The sequence below is a fragment of the Podarcis liolepis genome (genome assembly GCF_965112155.1).
Source record: "Podarcis liolepis genome assembly, chromosome: 1".
Classification (NCBI taxonomy): domain Eukaryota; kingdom Metazoa; phylum Chordata; class Lepidosauria; order Squamata; family Lacertidae; genus Podarcis; species Podarcis liolepis.
Genome location: NC_139554.1, coordinates 137799531 through 137814144, shown reverse-complemented (window position 1 = coordinate 137814144; position 14614 = coordinate 137799531). Strand labels below are relative to the sequence as shown.

General features: G+C 45.3%; 1 protein-coding gene across 2 annotated transcripts in view; it reads right to left on the bottom strand.

The window, feature by feature from the left end:
* The window catches only part of ERBB4 (erb-b2 receptor tyrosine kinase 4), a 796937-nt gene that overhangs the window by 354358 nt on the left and 427965 nt on the right, over nt 1-14614 (bottom strand). For both annotated transcript variants that reach the window (XM_083472043.1, XM_083472044.1), the window contains one exon: nt 9516-9699. In XM_083472043.1, the coding sequence (XP_083328169.1) occupies nt 9516-9699 (184 nt within the window). The remainder of the gene's footprint in view (nt 1-9515; nt 9700-14614) is intronic.

Here is a 14614-nt window from a genome sequence, read left to right as displayed (position 1 = left end):
TCCCAGAATGCAAACATTGAAAGAAAATTCTGTTTTGTCAAAATCCATTGAGCCAGCATAGTGCTGAAAGGCTTGGGAGTTTTCCAGACAGATCCCTCGTGCTTGCATTGTCCATGCATAGCCGCAAAATATTGTTGTGCCCCTCAGAGGTACCAATTTATATCTGAATTAATGCTGCACCAATTGTTACCCACTTGGACTTTGATTTCTGGTTGAAAGGTTGCCACCTCAAGAAGTCCCATTAAAGAACAGTCTCCTTCCTGCAAACAACCTATGCTTGAATTAAAGGAGGGAGGGGCAAATCTGTGCTTTTTGTGACGAGGCCCCTTAGCTACTGTTTTGGAATATTCCAGCGGTTGGGGGGGGGGAGAGAACTTGCCCCCTATCCTTATTCAAGACTCCTTCTACAAGGTCTCTCTTCCACCATGTGTGGGGCTGAGGAAAGTTGCTTTGTTTACTCTGCCTATTCAGCACTTATCCGAAAGACAGCTCAGTAGTAATGTGAATGTTCAATGAATATCATGCATTTAGTTGAGGATAAACCAAAACTGAGAAATGTAAGTATTATTTTTGTAGCTTTTTAAAAACCCACAACAGTCCCAACGTAGAACTGAATAAAAATGGGGTAGTTTCAAAAGTTGCTCATGGACAGAAAGAAAAACACGTGAGGGGTAAGGAACCCTTTCCAGCCTGAGGCTCAAATTCCCTTGAGGGGCTACTTTCTAGGACTGGACATGCCAGTGGTAGACAGAACCAGGGGCAAAGGTAGGTGGATCAACAGATGTGACTCTTATCTCTGTCCTGTAGGGCACATCCCAGCCATGCTAAAGAGGCAGAGATTTCTGATCAGGGCTGCACCAATCTAAAGGAAGAAAGCCTCCAGATATCAAGTGAGGGAGGAGAACCTGTTCCCTGGAGAAATGGTTGCAAGAAAAAGAGCAACAAGCTCCAAAAACTGGATCGGACAAGCTATAAAAAATACCATTGGTTTTTTATAGCACTTTTGGATATTTTCCACCAGTTTCTTCTGAAATTATGTTTTTACAGCCATATCCAAGACCAGGGGTTGCCCAGTTTTGGGGGGCTAGTGGCCACACTGTGCATTTTGAGAGTGATGTGGGCACCAGTCACAAAATGGCAGCCATGGGAGCATGGCATAACACAACATAGTTGCCATGCTGGGGCATAGCACAGCACAAAATTAGACTGAATACAGTCATGGGGAAGCTTTCCTGATAATTGCGTTTCCATACTAGAAAAAAGATCAAGCTGCTGAATTTATTTCTGACATACAACTGTTAAAGGCATGAGAACCCTGCTTTCTCCCAATGCTAACAAAAGCTCAATCCTGTGCCCACTTACCTGGGAGTAAGCCCCAGACTAACTTCTGAAGTATACATGTATACCACTGTACTGTGAGTTAACTATACAGTGATTTTTTGATGAGTGTGCACAGCAAGAGACATGTCTAAGGGCCTTTACGAAGTTTTCACATTTATTTTTTAATTGCTGCACCTACTACCACTTGCTTTCATTTATCTGCCCCCACCATGGTGCCACCTGAATGGCACCATCCCGCATGGCAGGGATGGCCTTCCTAAGCATCTTCCAGTGCATTACTCCAAAGTCCTGGAGGGAGAGAATTGCAGTGGCAGACTGATAAGGCAGAGCAGTAGAGTTTAGCCATGCTAACGATGAAACCCGCTGTCTTGGGACTGACTTGTTTGCAAATGCTTGCGTGCAAGGAGAGAAGAGCTTGTTTACTGAAGATGCAAGGAATGGGTTATCTGAAATACCCCAAAGCATTAGTACAATTGCACAGTTTTTCAGAAAGTGAAGTAGAAAACACCTGCCAGTTTGTATTATTCCTGGTGCACTCTTCCTTTTGCAGGCCTTTGTCAGTCAGACTAAGCAGAGAATGAACCCAGGCTTAAGCTGAATGTGCTGATTGACAGGAAGCCAGAGTCAAGAGCACGTGACTGATAATATTATAGCCACCCCTCTGAAGTGATATAACATAGTTTTAATCCTTCAAAGACAACATGCCTAACATAATTAGACATGAAGGGATGGTGTGCCTTGTTCTTGTAATGGAAAGGAAGGTGTTTATTCAAACTAATCCCTCTGCCTCCAAAATCCCATATACTGTATTGCAACCATGTGAAACTTGTAACACCTCCCTTCCTTCCAGCTATTTCACACTCACAAGATCACATGAGGCAAATGAGATACCCTCAGGCTGTGTGCTTCTTGGTAATGGATCAAACAATGTAGAGGATTTGTGCAAACACTGGTATACAAAGCTAACTACACTGGCTAACTAACAAACAGTTGGAACATAAACTAATGAATGTTTTGTGCCTCAGTGCTGGGGACTCATATGGCCACACCTTAAAAGTCACGCCTGCATGGAGAGAAGCAGCCCTCGGGAACACTATCAAAGAACAAAAAGAGAGGACATCAGCCATTTTGAGATTTGGGATTTGATGCACATAGAACTGGACACAGCTGTGACTTCAATTTTCCGTGGCACCACCTTACAAAGTTTGCAGCAGCAAATACACACAGCTGATAGAAGCAAACTGCAGGGCCAACTGCCTTTCCCAGGGACATTTCACTCATCTTAAACTGTTTGTTTCGAACCTGTCATGGAACTGTATCTACATCATCAGAGGGAGGAGGCGGAGATGCGGGCAGGTGTTCCAAGGGCTAACCATATTGGGGGAAAGCGGAGGAAGGCCCGCAAGCGCTTCTCCCATAGATCTGTAGTGGTAGACTAGCATAGATGGTCTGATCTGCGGGTCTACTTTGGGCGCTATTCCCCCCCCCCCTTCCTCCCGCCCTGCCTGATGGAACTGAGAGCTGCAGATGGAGCACGAGTGAAAAGATACAGAACTGCAGCAGCATCTTCACAGCTTGGAATTCGTTTTGCACAAAAAGCGGTTGCTGCTTGTAGTTATTTAATTGCAGTGTTTCATCAGCTGGTGTCTTGAGCAGCAACCTCTGGAAATGAAGGGCTAAAAACTGGCGCTGCTCTCCAAAATTACCTGGTCCCTTTTAACTTCGTATTTCAGCTGGTTGACTAAAATCCCTTATTTTGGCTGCTGATCCCTTATTTTCAAATCTGTAAGTTGACAGCTATGCCAGAGGGGCTGCTTCCCCCAGCCCCCATGGGTCCAACGCCCAGGTTCCCAGGAACTTACATGGTTTTGGGGGGGGCAGTGGTGAGGAATTATGAGCAGGAACCTGTGCAAATAGCACATGCCATTCATGCATCCACACTAAAGGTAAGGACTGAACAAGACTGATGTCAATTTCTCTCTCTCTCTCTCTCTCACACACACACACACGCCCCTACTAGAAATGCATTTCCCAATACCTTCCGCACTGCAGAAACTAGATGCTTATAAAACAACACTTAGAATAGGTAGAACTCAGATGCAAGATAGACTTTAAAGCCAGTGAAATCCTCAAAACATGTACAGCAATAACTGAGTTTACAAATATACTTTTGGTTAAAAGCTGCCAAAATATTTAGCTCCAATACATGACCAATGTAAGCCAAAAATAAAATGCAGCCCTTCAAAAATGGAAAAAAGTAGAAAGATGTGTACAGTGGTACCTCGGGTTACAGACGCCTCAGGTTACATACGCTTCAGGTTACAGACTCCACTAACCCAGAAATAGTGCTTCAGGTTAAGAACTTTGCTTCAGGATGAGAACAGAAATCGTACTCTGGTGGCACGGCAGCAGCAGGAGGCCCCATTAGCTAAAGTGGTGCTTCAGGTTAAGAACAGTTTCAGGTTAAGAACGGACCACCAGAATGAATTAAGTACTTAACCCGAGGTACCACTGTATTTAAATGCTGAGGATCTGCATTTCATTTGACCTAATCTCTCTCTCTCTCTCATTTCTGCCTATCAGAAGATTTCCATGTGTGTTGTCAAATATTGTTGCTGCTTAGATGAAGTTTGTTTTGGGTGAATATAAAAATAATTCCCAGTGCTGCTTCATTTCTATACATGGACATGTTTGTTACTCAGGCATGCTGCTGGCCAAGGTGGAAACTTTGATCTTTCAAATTTCAGCGCCATCTCGCCTCTCGCCTTCTGTTCTGCTCAATTCACTATTCCATAGTTGTGCCCCCTGCAGCGCCCCTAGGCTTGGCACTTCATGCAGTGGAACCAGTCATGATGCCCTAAATCCACATCTGGTAAAAAAGGACTCCCTGCACATTCAGTAGTTGTGTATATATAGATATACAAAATCATGTATTTTTACCCTGGTCTTCAGTCAAAAAGGCTCCCAGAATAGCTTTTGTTGTTGTTTAGTCATCTTAGTTGTGTCCGACTCTCCGTGATCCCATGAACCAGAGCATGGCTTGGAAACTCTCACTTTCTTCTCAAAGATTCTCCTTTTTTATGTCCATGGAGTTTCCTTGGCAAAATCCTGGAGTGGTTTGCCAGTTCCTTCTCCAGGTGGATCACATTTAGTCTAAACTCTCGGCTATGACCTGTCCATCTTGGGTGGCCCTGCACAGCATAGCTCATAGCATCTCTGAGTTCTTCAAGCCCCTTCGCCACGACAAGACAGTGACCCATGAAGGGGCCTAGAATAGCTTACATTCTCAATAAAAAGAAGCTCCTGCTTGCAGGTTTACAATCTAAAAGACATAGCACAAATGAAAGCAGGGATGAGGAGGGCAAAGAAACCCAAGCAAACTCAGGTACGTGGAGTAATATAAAGATTCTTACTAACAACCAGCCGAACTGGAAACATTTCAAGGAAAGGAGGAGGAGCCAAATGGATCTGGTCTCTTAGTAAAGTTGATTTGCTGCCCCAACTCTCCTGCCCCCGCCTGGGTAAATGGCTACTGCCAAGTGACAGCTGAAGGAGTGACTATCAGGGATTGGCCTGCACATTCCCTGGTGGCCCGCTGGAATGTGGAGTTAACCAGGGCTATTGACTGTTTGGCTCCGAAGCGCCCTCTCCGATTGCATGGAGCCTGGACAGCCCCGTGGTTTTCCACGGATCTGAGGGCAATGAAACAATCACTGAGACGGCTAGAGCGTTGGGGGCGGATAACTCATTCTGAAGCTGACCAGACACGGGTTAGAGCTCAATGTCGAGCCTACCAAGTGGCGGTAGCGACGGCGAAGAAGACTTTCTTCACCACCTCTATTGCATCTGCAGAAAACAGCAGCAGGAGACTTTTTCAGGTGGTTCGCAATTTAGAGGAACCACCTGCTACATCGGGGCCCAGTACGGGCCACATGATCTCCTGCAATGATTTTGCGAAGTTTTTTTGCAGATAAAGTCGCTCAGATTCAGAAGGAGGTAGACTTCACCGTGGGAGCAGGGCCAGGGCGGGAGAGTGCTAGAGTCCCGTCTAGTCAAGTTGTGTCGGATCAATTCCAATCTGTTACCTCCGAGGATGTGGACAGGCTGCTTGGACAAGTGAAACAAACCACCTGTCTCCTTGATCCTTGCCATCCTGGCTTATAAAAGCTAGCCAGGAAGGGCTGGGTGATGGGCTTCTCTCTGTGAAGGAGCCTTCCCAGACCTGCTAAAAGAGGCGGTTATCAAACCGCTTCTTTAAAAACCATCTTTAGATGCTGCCAATATGGCTAACTATCGCCCAGTCTCAAATCTTCCATTCTTGGGAAAGGTGATTGAGTGAGTGGTTGCTGAACAACTCCAGGAACGCCTGGAAGAAGTGGACCATTTGGATCCCTTTCAGTCAGGATTCAGGCCTCATGGGACTGAAACTGCCTTGGTCGCACTGGTCGATGATCTCCGGCAGGCTAGGGACAAAGGTGAGAGCTGTTTCCTAGTTCTGTTGGATCTCTCAGCAGCTTTTGACACCATCAACCAAAACATCCTTCTGGACCATCTAGAGGGGCTGGGAGCTGGGGGCACTGTCATACAGTGGTTCCGCTCCTTCCTCCTGGGCCATGTTCAGAAAGTGGTGGTGGGGGATGAGTGTTCAGGCCCCTGGGCTCTTACTTGTGGGGTGCCTCAGGGTTCTGTCCTCTCCCCCTCTCCCCCCTCCCTTTTCAACATCTACATGCATCCACTGGGAGAGATCATCAGGGGGTTTGGGATGGGTGTTCATCAGTATGCGGATGATACCCAGCTCTACCTCTCTTTCAAATTGGAACCAGTGAAGGCGGTGAAGGTCCTGTGTGAGTGTCTGGAGGTGGTTGGAGGATGGATGGCGGCTAACAGATTGAGGTTGAATCCTGACAAGACAGAAGTACTATTTTGGGGGAACAGGAGGCAGGTGGGTGTGGAGGACTCCCTGGTCCTGAATGGGGTAACTGTGCCCCTGAAGGACCAGGTGTGCAGCCTAGGAGTCATTCTGGACTCACAGTAGTCCATGGAGGCACAGGTCAATTCTGTGTCCTGGACAGCTGTTTATCAGCTCCATCTGGTACGCAGGCTGAGACCCTCCCTGCCCGCGGACTGTCTCGCTGGAGTGGTGCATGCTCTGGTTATCTCCCGCTTGGACTACTGCAATGCACTCTACGTGGGGCTACCTTTGAAGGTGACCCAGAAACTACAACTAATCCAGAATGCGGCAACTAGACTGATGACTGGGAGTGGCCGCCAAGGCCATATAACACCGGTCTTGAAAGACCTACATTGGCTCCCAGTACGTTTCCGAGCACAATTCAAAGTGTTGGTGCTGACCTTTAAAGCCCTAAACGGCCTCGGTCCAGTATACCTGAAGGAGCGTCTCCACCTCCATCATTCTACCCGGACACTGAGGTCCAGCGCCGAGGGCCTTCTGGCAGTTCCCTCACTGTGAGAAGCCAAGTTACAGGGAACCAGGCAGAGGGCCTTCTCAGTAGTGGCACCCACCCTGTGGAACACCCTCCCACCAGATGTCAAAGAGAAAAATAACTACCAAACTTTTAGAAGACATCTAAAGGCAGCCCTGTTTAGGGAATCTTTTCATGTTTAATAGGTTATTGTATTTTAGTGTTTTGTTGGAAGCTGCCCAGAGTGGCTGGGGAAACCCAGCCAGATGGGCAGGGTATAAATAAATTATTATTATTATTATTATTATTATTATTATTATTATTATTATTAGTGCAAAGCAGTTCCCTGCCCGTTAAATCTACTGGCCAAATAATATTGCCCTGGACCTGATCACTATAGAAACCTTTCTGGGGCCAGCCATAGAAAATACCGGAAGCTGCAGAAAGAAAACCATGCTCTAAATTATAATGGGTCTTGAGTTGTGGCTGTGTCACTGCCCCAGACCATCGTATCACAATGACCTGAGCAAGATGTCACAATAGAAAATTAGTATCTCCTCAGGCTGAAATACACCAAGCACCATATGCAATTAATTTTAATGGAGCCTGCCTGGGAAGAGGGCACAGGAATGACACCATGGAGAAGCAACACACAAACCTTAGTGAGTCTTTTGGACCACACACAAGCAATTAGGCATAGAACTGTACACACTAAAGAATGAGGATAAAAGGAACCATTGCCGTCCTTGCTGAGCACTAGGGAATAATCAGTGCCTGAGAAATAAATAGACCCATATTCAGACCATATACTAATTAAATTAGTATACCACCCATCACAGTGCAGTTCACAACACAAAACACATGTATGTGTGCACAATTTTACTCCCATGGGAAGCAGCGGTGGACTCTGAGAGATGACTCCGGCTGCTTTGCCCCACAATGTTGCTGTGAAAAGATCATGGAGCATCCCTGGGAGGAAAAACAGGGCTACCCCATTGATCTACTTGGGACAGTGATGTGCCCTCCCCCCCCCATGCTCCTGGAAGGGTGTCCTTCCATAGAAACATTGTGGAGTGAAAAGACGATGGACATCACTAGGAGCACGGCAAATTCTTTCTGTGACAGCTAAATGTCTTCTGGGGGGGGGGGGGAGAGAAGCCTCTTCTGCGTGCTACAATCAAGTCCCATAAAATTTGTGAGAATTTTGCCAGTTCACCCCTGAAAAGTGGGGAAAGTGCCCCCCTACATTCACAGTGAGAAAATGGAGCTTGCAGGGTAGAGAGGCACCTTCAGAACAGCACTAGTTTTAAAACAGGCAATTGTTTGCTGTATTATGGGATGCTACCAAAACATACTGGAGCAGGAACCGGCAAGCCACTCCAGTATCCCTGCCAAGAAAACTCCATGGATGAAGACAACAGGCTTGCCTGGCGTGCTCTGGTCCATGGGGTCACGAAGAGTCAGACACGACTAAACAACAACCAAAACATACAGAAACATGTTGCATCCCAAAGCCAACAAGTTTAAAATAAAAATAAAAAACCAAACAACATTACTTATTTTCACATGCATAATTTACAAGCACTGATCTCCACTCACTTGAAAATACGGGACACTTCCTAAGTGAGTTATGTACGGTACATTCTTGCTTTTCCTCACCTTTGAACCCCACAATGGAGATCTCCCATCAGGCGCTATCCAAATGCGCTTTAGTTCACACAAGCCTGCAGGCGCACAAACCCTATGGGGCCAACGTGTCTCAGGCCCCCGAGAAGAGCTTTGTCCGCCCTGTAATCAATTACTTATAACTCTACCAGACATCTCACTCTCTGATCCCCCACACAAGCCATTAGATGTCATTTCCATGGTCTTCGGTGAAATATCACCCGTGTGTTTGCCTCTCTGGGCTTCTTTGGGAGGAAGAGCACAATATAAAACAAATAAATAAACAAACTTTAATAAAATGTCCCCTAAGGAGGGCTTTTTTTCAGCCAGAACTCAGGTAGGCACCATGCCATTATAAGAGAACAAGGGAGGCATTCTTGGTGAGTTCTGGCACATCTTTTTCTAGAAAAATAGCACTGCCTCTAACAATGAGGGGTGGGGGATAAATTCAATTCAGTTTGCATTTAAAGGTGAACCTATCTAATTTGCATTTTCTGAAGCAATACAAGAACTGAAACACAGCCATCCTTCAAAATTTGCAGTTCTCTAAATATTGCAGTGTAGTCCTTCAAGCTGAGTAATCTGTGTTCTCTCTCTCTCCATATATACATACATTGCGCACACACACACACTCGGGTAAAATGTTCATACGGATGCATAAATTACAAAAAATAACATATAGAAATGCATTACTAGGGAAACTGCTTCGCAAAAATGTGTATATTAGGGGAAAATTGCATACAAAACTTTATATTTAGGAATTATCACTAAAATGTTGATGATTATCATGTGAACTGAACATAAGAAAGTGAGGAAAACCAAAGAGAAATTGCAAGAGATAAAACTTTTCCCATTACTGCACTGCCATTCTAGGGAAAGCTTCACCTACCAAATTTCTGCCTGTCAGTGCTCCCATTGAAGGAACAGGCTCCCTGGGAGAAAAAGATAACACCTGTATGGAGGTATTTGTTGTAGACTGAAGTATCAGGATGCTTCTGTGTACATTTTCTTGTACACAGAAAGACCAGCAAGCTCACCTGCCAGTAGAATCAAATAGCTCTATTAAAAGGTCTTTCTTTCCCTTACCAGTCAAGTTCTTCAGTCCAAGTCGCCTGAGTCCAAAGCTGCCATCCTTTTTGTAGTTAAGGAAGATGGCCAAGGCAGAACGATCATAGAGTTTAGTTCCACGGATGATGCGCAGATTCTCCAACGGAAGGTATTCAAATTGATTCAAAGCTACCAAAACATAGCCAGTGACTTCTCGGATAGACTGCAAGAAACAAAAACATAATTTATTTGCTATTTAACATTTCTAGACAGCTTTTTTTAAAAAAGAATTTACATTCTCCAAGGAGGCTTACAAAGCGTGCTAAAAACAACAAAGCATTAGCATATCATTTAAAAACAGACTGAATTAATACAATTCCAGTCAATGGCAATCTATCCATAAAAACCTGTTGAAGCATTCCAACAGTCCCCTGTGTGAGGACTGCTATGATGTAGCCCCTAAACGCCGGCAAAGAAAGAATTAAATTGCCCCCATGAAATCATTCAGTGACTTTGGTACCATCACAAAGCAGAGAAGGGTCAAAGTCATTTGCACACAAAAGCTCCCAGGTCCAGTTCCTGGCATCTCCAGGCATGGCTGAAACCCTGAAGAGACTACCAGTCAGTGGACCTACATTACTGAGTAAGATGGACGGCTGATCTGACTCAGTCGGCAGCAGCCTGCTGTGCCCTCCCCCTGCCAAGCTCAAGACTTAAGAATAAGAGAGTAATTCACTTATGCAAACATAAAAAGTATGCCCAAACCATTGATTCAGATATCTGAACACACCGCCAATCAGTATATCCGAACAACCAGAGTGTGCTCACTTTCTTATTTGGGACTCAACCATACAGCAGCAAATAAAATGTTTTAAGTGCAATATACAATGTGACACAAGATGGCGATGGTGAGCCTTATGGAAAATTCAATGTACCACACTGCTCAATTCATCAGCCACAACTTAGCCTCCAGATCCTAAACTGGATAAATTATCATTCATTATTTGGCACAGAACTGAATTCCCAAGTCTTCTGACTCTTTGCCATAACCCAAACCTAATGGTCATGATCATGCAAATATCACTCACACCACAGTATTCATTTACAGAGCATCTGATGCAACTCAGCAGCTTAGAGATCTTTTCCTCTAATTTGCTTGGGAAAGAGCTACATTGTATTCATTTTTTGTATTTTCTGCCCCACTCCACCCCCCTGCTGTCTGAAAGCATCTTAGACCCAAAGTATTCAGGATCCACTGAGGTCAAAGATCCAGATTCTAAAGCAAATTTGCCCTAGGCGGTTTTCTGACTCCGCTCATCCATGTGAATGTTAGAGAAATCCCACCACAAGCCTACTGCTAGGAGAAGATCTCCATGGGGGCAGTGTGCTCAGTTAGTGAGGAGCAAAGAGAGGAAGCAGCTGCCTTCATGCCCCACTTGGACCTCCTGGAAGTATCTGGCTGGACCCTTTGAGAAACAGGATGCTGAACCAAATGGACCCTGAATCTCATCCAGAAGTACTCTCTAACATTCCTGTCGGACAGCCTTGTCTTCAGGGCTGGCCCAATATATTTTACCGCGTGCGATGAAGGGTAAGATGATGCCTCGCCCCTATACTGCTTTCAGAAGCTGATCAGACTGCTTGTTGAATTCTGGCAACAGCACATCACCTGGAGGGCAGCAAGGTAGCTTGTGGGATATAGAGCTGGCCACTTGGCATACTGCCCTCCAGCACCTTACTGCTGCAACTCACTGCCTGGCAACTCAGAGTTATGAGTAGTGGTGGGGGAGGGGTGTCCATTGCTGTCCTAGCTTACCAGTCTTGTGGGTCACTGCTGCTTTCCAGGAGGGTGAGGAGCTCAGTACAGGGATCTCAGCATGTGGTGACAGAGCCAATCCAATTCTACCTTCCACTGAGCTCCCCACATCTTGCCTCTTCCCCTCCAGGTAAGCAGCTGTGTTGGAAAGCCAGGAGAGCCACAGAGTGTCACCTGTGCCACTCCACCAGCTGCTACTGACTGCAAGATGCAGCAACAATGCCACCATGCATCACATGAGCAGAGTGACACAGGTGTGGCATCTGCCAGGATGTGTGGCCCGGTTGCCTCTCTCCCTGCTTGCCTGGGCAAGGGGCTCTCTCAACGATACTATGAGGTGGGTTGGGAGAAGGGATTCAAGGAGACAGACAGATTGCCCAAATCAGCAACAAGCAAGCATAGCTGCTTGGCCAAAGAGGACAAGAACACCTGCTGCCCTCCTGCAACTGCTGCCTGAGGTGGCTATTTCACTCTGCCTAATGGTAGGGCTGGCACTGCTTGGCTTCATCCAGACCAGAAAACCAACAAAGCATATGACTGCATCAGAACATTTACAATCTCCATTGCAACAGACCTCGTTTGTAAATGCAGACAAGAAAATTAAAGCTTTTTGCCACATCAATGCCTCGGTTGTCTTTGAGCCTGTGTTTTCATCTGGAAAAGGCTGAGGGGGAAAGGCAGGGATTTTCATCTTCCAGCATTACTACCCACAGAAGCAAAAGTCAAGTTGCAGTTCTTCCACACCCTGAAAAGGATGAGCTGACATCTGAACTCTGAGCTTGTGAAGTGCAATCCTTCCCAGTTCCAAAAGACTTAATTCAAACAAAAGGTTGGTGACTGATAACTTCTGCTCTTTAAGATAAAGCTCCATCCATTTACACTTCAGGGGGAAATGCGCCACAAGCAGGATACTCTGAATCTTTTGAGCTGCTGAAGCTGCTGGAAGCAGCTCCTGCCCCTCCTGTCAGAGCGAGCTTTGGCGTGTACTTGAATGAGGCAACAAAGGGAGATGCTGAACCATCTGTTATCTCAGTGGCTTCCAATGTTTCTCTCCTCGCCAAAGAGCCTCTATCTAGATCAGGCTGAGGAAGTGAGAAGAGCGGCAAAGAGGGAAGGGGGCGGTGGGTTCTGAATGGACACACCCTCACGTTGGACAACCCTGGCTTGGCTTCTTTTTAGAGCAGCTGTGTTTGCATCGACAAGAATAACAAACTAATCGTTCCACCTGTGGCGGATGCAATTCAGTGATACTTTGGAGAGGGGAGGGGAGATTACTGCACTTCACTTTGAAGTCAGTCATCAAATCTAGCAGAAGGTTTGCCAGTTCTTCTAAAAGCAATTCATGTAAACCAAAGGCAGTGGGGGGGTGGGGGTGGGGAGACTCACAGCATATTTGGAAGCCAGATGGCAGGCAGTTTCATATATGAAATTGTTAATTAATAATTCCACAGAACCTAGTAGCCCAAATCTGTACCCACCAACATCAAATGAGCAAAAGACTTCATGGTCTAAAAAATAAATAAATGTCTTGCAAGGCTGCAGACCCAGGAAGCTGGGCTGAAAAGTAAGAGCTTGTCTGTAAAGAGCAGGGGTAGATCAGCCTTTTCCATTTGTGTCATGAGTTCAGGTATAAGTCTGTTCCAGTCCATTTTCTGCAGATTTCTTTAAAAAACAACAACAATCTGCTCAGAAAGACTATGCACCTTTTGTGTGTCCTTTTCCTAAAATGCTCATTTTTAAAATGTATTTCCTGCCCAAAAACACTTTGGGGAGTATGCTTTTCTATGTAATTTGCCTTCAGATCACAAGCTAACTTCAAACGATGCTTTCAGATCCTGGTTTGCAGGCCCAAACAAAGCATGGCTAGTAAGCATGGCCAGGTTTGGATGAACAGGCAACCAGAACTTAGCTGAACTAACCATGGTTTAGTGCAGGGGTAGCCAACATGGTGCCCTCCACTTGTTGCTGGACTACACATCCCGTTACCACTGACCCTTGGCCGTGTTGGCTGCGGCTGGCAAGACAGAGACCAACAACACCTGGAGGTTAAGTGTCCTATCCAAACTGGGACATTATCTTGTAGTCCCCACAGCAACCCTATAAGGGAGGCCTTTGCCTTACCCCATAGTATAGCCTCCCACCAGAACTCTTGGCAGAACAGAGAATTTGATTCCTGAACTATGGGGTGTCTAAGGTTCTATATAATGGAAGTTTCCATAGTTGCTTGCCGAAGGTAATTGGTGATTGACTATTTATAAGCCTGCAACTAATATGTAATTAAAATATAGAAAGGAAAAGCCAGATTAATGAACAGTAGATTGTTACCCTGAGTCCTATTACAAAGGATTAATATCAACACTGCTTTAAAAGTGGAAGAAATTGGGAGGCAGCTCTGACAAACATTGCCCACTATGCTTGTGACACAGCCAAATAACAAGGTTGTCCTTGACCCCAGGCAAATGCAGCAAATTCCTAAGGCCATTGTTGACGCTGGTGAGCATAAACACAATGTATATATAGATGCCCATGTAACAGCTCTCCAAATACATGAGAGAGAAAACAAGCGTGAACATCAAAGTAAGTTAGCAGATCAAAGAGGAATTTGTTAACATGCACTGAATTAAGTTTAGCTCTAACAGAAATGCCAGATCTATAGCAGACTGCTCTTGACTCTGCAAATTGAAAACCATGAAACTGGCCTGGTTCTCCCTGAGGTAGCAAACCTGTGTCTGGGCTTTTCAGCCCAGCAGGTGGGGGAGCACATGATGGGATGCTCTTCTGTGCAAAAAAAGAGAAAACCCCTCACAACTAACATGTCAAGAAGAAGCCAAAGGCAGAGACCGCTCTCCGACATGCTAATTTTTTTAAGGCAAACACACACCCTTCAGCGAAAACAAAGTTTGTTCTTAGCAGCAGCAACAACTGCCAACTAAATCTATAAATGGATATATATTAAAAAAAGAAAATCCAAAGTATATTGGAGTAGAATAAAACCTTGCACAGAATATATATATTAATCATCTGTGCACCCCACCCCCATGAAAGGTTCCACTCAAGTATGACAGAAACATTTCTTTTAGTGGTTGCTACAAACTTATATCCACTTAATTATACATTAAATACCCCCCCAACATCTCTCATCAAGCCATTCCATCATGTGGAAAGATGTAGACCAGATTTTCTGAACTCACATGAACAAACTAGGCAAGGCTGCTATACTTAAACTGCAATCCTATCCACATCTACCAATGAGTTAGCCCCAATGATCTCAATACAAAGCTTAATTCTTAGTAGATGTGTACTGGATTGCTGTAAGGCTTCA